Below are 10027 nucleotides of genomic sequence, written 5' to 3' on the forward strand. Positions count from 1 at the left end.
AAGTGTCCAGGTAGAGCAGTGGTGCTCAACCTTCCTCATGCCGCGACCCCTTGATACAGTTCCTTATGTTGTGGTGACCCCCAACCATACAATTATTTTAGTTGCTACTTCATAACTAATTTTGCTACTGTTATGAATCGTAATGTAAATATCTGATATGCAGGATGCATTTTCATTCACTGGATCAAATTTGGCACAAATACCCAATACGCCCAAATTTGAATACTGTGTTTGAGATTGATTTTGTCATTTGGAATTTGTAGTTGCTGAAATTTATAGTTAACATACAATCGAAGAGCATTCTGAACTCCACTAACGATGGAATTGAACCAAACTTGGCACACAGAATTCCCATGACCAAGAGACAATACTGGAAGGGTTTGGTGGGCATTGACCTTGAGTTTTGGAGTTGTAGTTCACCTACATCCAGAGAGCATTGTGGACTCAAACAATGATGGATCAGGGCCAAACTTGGCACAAATACTCAATATGCCCAAATGAGAACACTGGTGGAGTTTGGGGGGAAAATAGACCTTGACACTTGGGATTTGTACTTGCTGGAATTTATAGTTCACCTACTATCAAGCATTCAGAACCCCACCAATGATAGAATTGGGCCAAACTTCTCACATAAAACCCCCATGACCCTCCTGTCCAAACACATCTCCCTCTACAAACCTCTGTGGAGACTAAGATCCTCCAGGGAGGCCCTGCTCAAGGTCCCACCACCATCACATACATGATTGGCGGGAACGAGAGAGAGGTCCTTCTCAGTGATTGCCCCTGGCTATGGAACTCCCTTTCTGGTGAGACTAGATAAGCTCCCTCCCTCTTGTCCTTCAAAAAGATGGTAAAGACCTGGTTGTGGGACCAAACCTTTGGGACAGTGCAATGAGGAAATAATAGCAAACCTACTCTGCTGACCAGAGCCAGAATTGTGATGGTTGTAAACAGCTGATTTTAGAGTAGATATTAGTGATTTTAATGTTTGTGTATATTTATACTTATTTTATGCCCCAGCATGCCTGCCGTATATATGTTGTGCTCTACCCTGAGTCCCCTTTGGGGTGAGAAGGGTGGAATATAAATGTTCCAAATAATAAACTCCACACTGCCCAAGTCTCAAGTTCTCAACGAGGAACAGTTTTGTTAGAACAGCTTAGTTGGAGCCTCCCCGGTAGCACAGTAGGTTAAACCGCTGAACTGCTAAACTTGTTGATCGAAAGGTTGCAGGTTCGAATCCAGGGAGTGGGGTGAGCTTCCGCTGTCAGCCCCAGCTTCTGTCAACCTAGCAGTTCGAAAACATGCAAATGTGAGTAGATCCGGTGGGAAGGTAACGGCACTCCATGCAGTCATGCTGGCCACATGACCTTGGAGTTGTCTACGGACAATACCGGCTCTTCGGCTTAGAAATGGAGATGAGCACCAACCCCCAGAGTTGGACACGACTGGACTTAAATGTCAGGGGAAAACATTTACCTTTACCTTCCCTTCCCTTCCCCATGTCTCCTGTATGACTGTTGGGATGTATGTAATTTCTCCTCTCCTCTCTGTTTCTACTCTCATTCTTATTGGTTGTTTAAAATGGATCTTTTTCTACTACAAGCTTTATGAATCTGCCTTCTGCCTTCTTACACTTTAGTATGGAGAGTATGTGTATGAGATCTCTCTCTGCATGTGTTTCAGAGATATGTAGTGCTTTGAATATTTTTCCCTCTTGAAACCTTAGAAGAGATGGATGTTCTTGGTCATTAAGAAATCCAGTTCTTGGTTATTAAGAAATGCCGTTAGTTTCTTAATATTGTAAATACATCTTCTGTGATTTTTCAGATTGGACTCGGCATGTTTGCCTCCTAAGCTCTTAATTATTTACAGCCACATCACACGACACTTTATACACTTTGTTTGCTAGTGAGCCAATGCTCCATTTGTGTATCCTGTTTATTTTTGGATGTTCTGCTTTCTATATAAGGTAGTTTCCCCTAACAATTACATGTACAGCTGAAGCGGTTTTCCAAGTGAATAGCCCAAAATAATAATAATATGTGGTGTGATGTTGAGCTTAGTCGGCTGTGCTGTCACTATCAGGAATATTTCTGACAACCTGTGGAAGGATAAATCTTGCATTTTATAGGTATTGCAGCAAAAGAAATAAATCATTAACAACATTTAGGATACCATATGGCTTACATGTAAGTTTTAGTTTCTGGTGGTTAAACAGTTTTAAGATAATAAAGGCAACAGAAACATAAAGAGATATAGATTTGTGTTGAATATAACTTATTAAAATGCTGAGATAGGAAGTATTTAGGATTTTTTCAGATTTTGGGCTACCTGCTGCAGCATGCATGCACACACACACACGCACACACACACGCGCACACACACACACACACACACAAAGGTTGTGGAAAAGTTTCTAAAGCTTCTAATGTCAGAAGAAAATTTGGGATAGGGGAGAGATTTGTCCCTCCATAACCAACCAGAGTGCCAATAAATTGGTTAATATTCTACACTTTGATTTGTGTTCCTGGATTATAAATGTCTGTTCCTCATTGGCTCTATCATAAAAACCTGGTGAAAGTTTATTAAACTGCAAAAGCTTTGTCTTTGTGGGAGGGACATCGTGCTATTTCACATTTTAAAAATAGTTTTCTCAGTGAGTCTCCTCCACCAATTTAACATAGAGTTAGACACAAAAATGAAGTTTCTGGAGTACAAAAACTACTTTCAAAGTAAGCACTACACAATTAAATAGGAAATAACACTTTCAAACTAGAAACATATTTTCTTTATTATATATTATATTATTCAGAGGCTGGATGGCCATCTGTCGAGGGTGCTTTGATTCTGCTTTTGCTGCATAGCAGAAAGAAGGTTACACTGGATGGCCTTTGGGGTCCCTTCCAGCTCAATAATTCTACTAGCTATTTTATAACATTGTATAATATTATCTTATACTACTATCTATCTTATAATATTATATAGACTTTTAATGAGATATCTTTTGTGGCTTCTAAAAAAATGTTTTTGTCAAAACTTAAAAAAATTCCCTAAAGTCAGTAGATGTATGAATATTCCTGAAAGAGAATGATCCCCTGTTGTCTTGTGTCATTGTATTGTACATTCAAGGAGATAGCTCTTGTCGTTTTGAAAAATGTTGTTTATAAAATTTTTGAAAATTTCCAAAAATCTGTGGATAAGTGAAAGGTTCTGAAATTTGGTGGGCTTACAGTGGTAAATGTGGCAAATGTGTTCTACCATTGTAGAAAGTTTCACCCCCATGGCAGTAAAAATGAGAAAGAAATGAGCTCCAGAAGCCCACCCAAGTGACCAATTACTTTAATGAAAAAGTAACAAAATTTCATTGCTCTCGTATTAGTAACTTATTTATTTAAACTAAAGAGACTTTAGAAACACTTTAGAATCAAACTGCCAGCGGCCCCCATTTAGAAAAGACTTTAAAAATGTTTTTTTGATGCATCGCACAAGCCTAATATCTATCTATCTATCTATCTATCTATCTATCTATCTATCTATCTATCCACACACACACACACAATAAAAATATTTTTTTCCATGTCAGGAGTGACTTGAGAAATTGCAAGTCATTTCTGATGTGAGAAAATTGGCCATCTACAAGGATGTTGCCCAGGGGACGCCTGGATATTGTGGTAGGCTTCTCTCATGTCCCCGCATGGGGAGCTGGAGCTGACAGAGAGCTCATCCACACTCTCCCCAGATTTGAGCAGCTGACCTGTCAGTCAGCAATCTTGCTGGTACAAGGGTTTAACCCATTGCGCCACTGGAGGAAATGGGGCTGAAGTCTAAACATGTGTATAAGATGTTATGTTTCAGAAACATCTTCTACATCTAGCCTGAAGATAACTGTATACAACAATTTAATAATTTTGTGCATGAAACAAAGTGTACGTACATTGAACCAAAAGAAAGCCAAGATGTAATTATCTCAGTGACTCACACAGACCATTTTGGATTATTTTGGATAATGGGATGTTCAACCTGTATATTGATTTGGAAAACCATAAACCTATGACATAGAGAATTTTAAAATGCCAGAAAAGTGACTGAAAAGAAGGCTACAGTGTAATAGGGAGCAAGGCTATATATACATGTATGCATGACAATAAAATCCTAAACATGTTTTGTTCAGAACCAAGTCCCACTTTATGATCCCACCAGAACTTCATTTCTTCTGGTGGGGGGTGATTCCCATCTTCTTTCTTTAATGTTTCTTCAACCATACTTTCAAAATCATTATTCTTCCTTAGGCCTTTTTTAAACTTAAGAGTACATGTTAATTTATCATTTATTGCTAATTTCCAAATTCCCTTCTGTCTTAATTTCCATCTCTCCTTTCCATTTTTTGGTATTAGGATTCTGGAGATGGGGAGCACAACGGGTAGCACAAAGGGGGAGAGGATAAGAAATAACTATATAAATTGTAGATATGATTTTTTTGTAACAAAATGAATAGAAATGTAATTAAAAATTACTATTCAAAAAAAAGAACTAAGCCTCACTGAGGAAAGACTGGAAAAAGTTACTTTTCTGAACTGCAATTTGCCTGACTCATGATTGTGGGAGTTGTAGCCCATAAGATTTTTTCAAGCTTGGAAATAAATGGAACTTTTCCAGAGAAATGTGTACCGTTTTAGTCATGCAGATATCACGATGAATTCAGTCATCTTCTTGTTTAGTTAGAAGATTGAGCACATAAAGAACCACATACAAGGGCACGAAAGCGGCAGGCTCTCCTGTTCCAGTAAGATGAGTTTCAGTTTCCTGAATGGTCACTCCACTCATTTCAATCATTGCTCCCGTTATAAGCATCTCCTCTTTAGATAAGATATGGGCATCTACAGCAAATTCCACTTGCGAGTTGCCTCGAATATGGCCTAAAATTATCTCAACCTTTGGGAACATAAAAAAAAAAAAGCAAAATCAGAGCACACTACTCAAAGTATTCATTCTAAAAATCATTGTTGTTCTTTGTGAAGACTATAGCTATGTATCACTATCTGATGAGGGAACTTTTTTGCCACAGATAGTTCTAACAGTGCTGAAAAGCTAGCAGCCAAATTATATTTTAGAAAGGCACAGATATATAGAAAGCTCATGTGAACTCATGCCACAGTGTTGTAGCATGATGATTCCACTTTAACTGGCATGGAATCCTGTGGTTTTTTTTCTTGTTTGCTGCAGCATTAGAACTTTCTCTGTCTGCAAATCCTAGGCTTTCATAGAAACACATGATAAAAATTCACATCTATGAACATGTCTGGCAAAACATATAGAATCATAGACTCCTAGAGTTGGAAGAGACATCATGGGCCATCCAGTCCAACCCCCGCTAAGAAGCAGGAAAATTGCATTCAAAGCACCCCTGACAGATGGCCATCCAGCCTCTGTTAAAGTCTCCAAAGAAGGAGCCTCCACCACACTTTGAGGCAGACTGCTGAACAGCTCTCACAGTTAGGAAGTTCTTCCTAATATTCAGGTGGAATCTCCTTTTCTGTAGTTGGAAGCCATTGTTCCACATCCTAATCTCCAGGACAGCAGAAAACAATTTTGCTCCCTCCTCTCTATGACTTCCCCTCACAAATTTATACAAGGCCATCATGTCTCCTCTCAGCCTTCTTCTCTTCTGCAGGCCAAACATGCCCAGCTCTTTAAGTCGCTCCTCATAGGGCTTGTTCTCCAGACTCTCAATCATTTTAGCCACCCTCCTCTGGAAATGTGGGATTAGAGTTCTCACTTACCAGTGCCAGCTGCTTGGGCACAATCTTTTTTTCCACAGATTCTTCCAAGAGCATCAACTGTTCTTCTTGCAGTTCTGAGAAAGAGAGCGAAACTATCAATGGAAGGGAAGGGTTCCATACTAGGGCCAAATGGCTGAAGCAAGGAGCTGGCGAGATTATCCTGAGCAGCAATACATAAGAAAAAGCTATAGTTTGCTCTAGCATTCTGGGACATGCAGATTAAGAGAAGGCTCTTTTTCAATGAGTTTATGTCCTCTCACAGAAATAATTGGGCAAATCTGTGAGAAAGTCTGGGAGAGTATGCCCAGAGTTACTTGTCCGTGATACATTATTATTAAACATATCTAGTTGCCCTCTTCAAGAGGGCAGTGGAGGATTTCACACAGATTTAAAATCAAGCAAGATCAATATCTGTGCAACCGAGTCAGCAGGGGCTCATGGGCTGAAAGGTCCTTTAGTGACATACATTCAAATGGTCACTGTATTTTGGAAGTTGTGATCCTCACCATCTAAGGCTTTGAGAAAATAGACAACTGCTTCTGCAAGTTCAGGGATGATGACTCCACTGCAATCTTGTAAATTCTCCACCAGATCTTGCAATTCTGGCTTGTCTGCCTTCAGTTCGCATGGGCCGGGGGCTTCAAGCGCCTCCTCCAGCTAATAGTATATAGAGAAAAAGATGTTAGTGCCAACCACTTAAATGCAGGGATTTAGTGGCACACAAATGAAAGCAAGGCTTACTATGTGATGAAATTTGAAACAAGAATATGGTAGAATGGGAATGTTTTTGAAGATGAATTTGGGGTTGAAATTTAATCCTGAAATGTCCTGAAATGGCAGGGTGACTGTTTCTAAGTCTTTCTCACAAAGGACAAAAACACTTGTGAATCATTTTATATACTTTCTAATCAATAGGCACAGGCAGCCCCTGAATTACAAACACAAGGCTTATATATGACTCATAGTTAAGAACAGGGGGGAGACAACAGGGAGTGAGAGAAATCTACCCCCAGGAAGGGAAATTCATTCTTGGAAGAGTTATCAAGGGGAAAAGGTGTCTCCACTGAAGCTTTATCACTAATCCTGGATTCCACAATAAGCCGCGTTTTTCAAAATCCAATAACCACAGGGACAGAAGCACTCCAAGTGGCCAGATACTGGTCAAAAGACATTTAATCAACTACCAAACTCACAAATTTTGTATTTTGTCTGTCTGTTTGCTTTGTTCTGTTAGAAATGTAATATAATTGACTGGTTGCCCTGACACAACAAAAAGGGACAGAAAGTGGGGGGAAATTGTCTGAACAGGAGCAGAGACAGCAAAACAAACACCACAGGGGTATTAACCCTTTCCTGTTTTTTCCAAAGCTAAAAAAGATATATTTTTAGTTGGAACTTGTAAGGTAATCTTAGCCGCCGCTGGACAATATTAGGGTAGTGAGATGGTGTTATATATCATATGTAATGGTATAGTTTGTAGTACTTGTCTTCTCTTTATATGCTGCCACCAACCCAAGCTGCCTTAGGATTTTAAAAATGCCGCTCTGAGGTAAACTTTTCCCTCTTCTGCCCCCACTGCCCTCCCTTTAACTCCAAAGCAAATGATTGTCAGGGTTAGAGCCCTTTCAGTGATATCAGGATGTTGCACTGCCTGGAATTTCTATTCAAGGATTACTGGTAAAATGAGTAACGCTAGAGGTTTCTTAAAAGTCAATCAGAGAAAAGATTTATTTATAAAAAACAAACAGACAACTGATTTCTTCTTTTGAGAGGCACAAACGCTTGACTTGTTACTATAGCACAATATCTTAATGGTTGCTAAAAAAAAGTTTCTTGGCTTGGTTACAAACAGAGCTAATCTCACAGATATAGCTACTGGATAAAAAAAAACCTCACTCTACTTCAGTGAAATAGCAATGCGTTCTTGACTAACCTAACCCAGGCTGTCTTCTGAGTAATTAATTAACTCTCCCCAGAGTCCTTACAGCTAACTTACTCAAACTAGAGACCAAATCCCTTGTGTTGTCTCCCACAAGTAATCAGGATGCTGCCTGACCTTTCTTGTCAGGTATTCGGCCCTGCCCTGACACAAAACACTCTCTCTCTCTCTCTCTCAGAAATACCCAGCCTCCAAACCACTTCTTCTCCCTCCAGTTCCCAAATCTCTCCTCTCTCAGAAGCTGAAATCTCTTTCCCTCCCAAGGCTTGGCTCCTCCTCCTCTGCTCTAGCCAATCCCAGGAGACCTCCAACTCCTCCCATCTTCTATCTATCCTCCCTCAAGATGGCTGCTTTACTGGTAGAAACTCTAAAAATGGAGGTTTGTCCTACTGTCTTCCCAGGCTTCTATTCTGGCCTATTAAGTAAGAATCATTACAGAGCTACACTTTAAAAATGCACCTACAAATTCAAAAATACAGAATGTATCTTGTTCATAACACGGGGACTCCCTGGAATACTATACTATGGAATACTATAGGATGTCCCTGGTACAATTTGGAGTGTGTAACAAGTAATAAAACTCAGGTTTGACATTCAAGATTTTAGAGAAATCTTCAATTTCTCTAAATATGACATAGAGCTGGAAATACACTAATGGGAAAGATCCACAAGGACAATGTGGCAATTCTCGCGAAGGATTAGTGAAGGGAGGGCCAATGTGCTGGAAAGAAAGGAGGAGGAAACCCTTAGGCCCAACGGAAGGGGCTAACGCACCACGAGAATATCTTTACCTGGAACTCTAGTTTTTGTAGAAGGTCCTTGTTCTTCATTAGAGCCACAAAGCCAGTTAGAAACACGCCTCTCAGATTTGCAGATAATGATGTGAACTGCGCACATTTCACTTCAACCTCCCGCTGTATAATTTCTTTACTGGGTTCAGCTGATAAAGAGAATTGAGAGTTCAGGATCAGATGCTATGCACCCATTTAAGGAAAAAGATACCTGAGGGCTAAGTATCTGATAATACTGGTATTATTCATGTTTTTGAAAATATTGTATTTATGGGTTGTTGCAGGTTTTTTTGTGCTATATGGCCATGGTCTAGAGGCATTCTCTCCTGACGTTTCGCCTGCATCTATGGCAGGCATCCTCAGAGGTAGTGAGGTCTGTTGGAACTAGGAAAAAGGGTTTATATATCTGTGGAATGACCAGGGTGAGACAAAAGACTCTTGTCTGTTGGAGCTAGATGTGAATGTTTCAACTGACCACCTTGATTATCATATAATGGCTTGACAGTGCCTAGAGCAAACTTTTGTTGAGAGGTGATTAGATGTCCTTGTTTGTTTCCTCTCTGTTGTTGTGCTGTTGTAATTTTAGAGTTTTTTTTAATACTGGTAGCCAGGTTTTGTTCATTTTCATGTTGTTCATATTGTATTTATGTCACCATGCAAACCCAGCATAACAAGTTCTCAGCACAGGGCACAAGCACAAAGAGGTGTCTCCGTAGTAGAATTAAATTCCAGATCTTTTGAAACAGTCGGAATCTTTGAAATCCATAACCTCATCAGTAGAGAACGTTTGAAGTATTTATTGCATTGAAATAGATTAATATTTGATTAAGAAGGCCTTTAAGATAGGAGTTCCCAACACAGCAACTTCAGAGGATACTGTGCCCAAAGATACCTCTCTCGGTATCCTGTGTCTGACTGACAGAATTCATCTTGACAGACATGGACAAGTCCATTCTCATGGCACCCATCTGCCATGCTGATGGCACAATTTTCTAATATATGCACCAGCTTGCCCATTTTACGTGTATGTAATGCATTCACCAATTCACCTCTTCTTGGCATATGACTGTAAATACAAAGATTTGATGCCATTTGCTAAAAAAGTTTATTTAAGTCTCAAGGGATATTAAATTATTTTCTAACTTGGAGTATCAAACTAGGACATCATTTGCAGAAGTGATAAAAATATGTATAGTATGCTTTCCTTACCCCTGAGAATTTTTTTAAACCCACACTGCAGAAATATTGTGTTATTTCAGGATTGAAATGTGTAAATAGGCCAGACAATGAACTCAGTTACAACAGTGGCCTTCAATTGATTCACTTCAGAGCTTGCATTAACCCCCAGCTTTTGAAACATAATCTCTACTTACGTGGGCAAGAGAGTAATTCATATTCTTTTTCTATGGAAAAAACGAGCATAATAAGAAAAACAGAGTCAGGTATATTATTCATGCGATCTGCATTCAGACAGTGTGAACACATCCTACCGAATTTTGGTGGAGCCCAAAGAC

At 39.5% G+C, this 10027-nt stretch overlaps 1 protein-coding gene across 1 annotated transcript; it reads right to left on the reverse strand.

Annotated features, from left to right (window-relative positions):
• Positions 1 to 3443: 3443 nt before the first annotated feature.
• On the reverse strand, positions 3444 to 9472 carry LOC137097433 (gasdermin-A2-like). Its single transcript, XM_067470547.1, has 5 exons — positions 9406 to 9472; positions 8514 to 8662; positions 6290 to 6440; positions 5784 to 5857; positions 3444 to 4935 (listed from the first exon to the last, which is right to left on the reverse strand). Exons 1-5 carry the CDS (start codon positions 9470 to 9472, stop codon positions 4702 to 4704), a joined length of 675 nt encoding a protein of 224 aa, XP_067326648.1. The 3' UTR covers positions 3444 to 4701.
• Positions 9473 to 10027: the final 555 nt, after the last annotated feature.

Source organism: Anolis sagrei, chromosome 6 (assembly GCF_037176765.1).
Source record: "Anolis sagrei isolate rAnoSag1 chromosome 6, rAnoSag1.mat, whole genome shotgun sequence".
NCBI lineage: Eukaryota > Metazoa > Chordata > Lepidosauria > Squamata > Dactyloidae > Anolis > Anolis sagrei.

What these genes read in the sequence shown, in the direction of transcription:
- LOC137097433 (XM_067470547.1), bottom strand. Translation starts at nt 9,472, where the DNA reads ATGAGAATGGACTTGTCCATGTCTGTCAAGATGAATTCTGTCAGTCAG. An exon ending in TACAAAAACTAGAGTTCCAG is followed by an intron (nt 6,441 to 8,513) that starts GTAAAGATATTC and finishes ATATACTATTAG; the next exon opens with CTGGAGGAGGCGCTTGAAGC. An exon ending in TGCCCAAGCAGCTGGCACTG is followed by an intron (nt 4,936 to 5,783) that starts GTAAGTGAGAAC and finishes ATGTTCCCAAAG; the next exon opens with GTTGAGATAATTTTAGGCCA.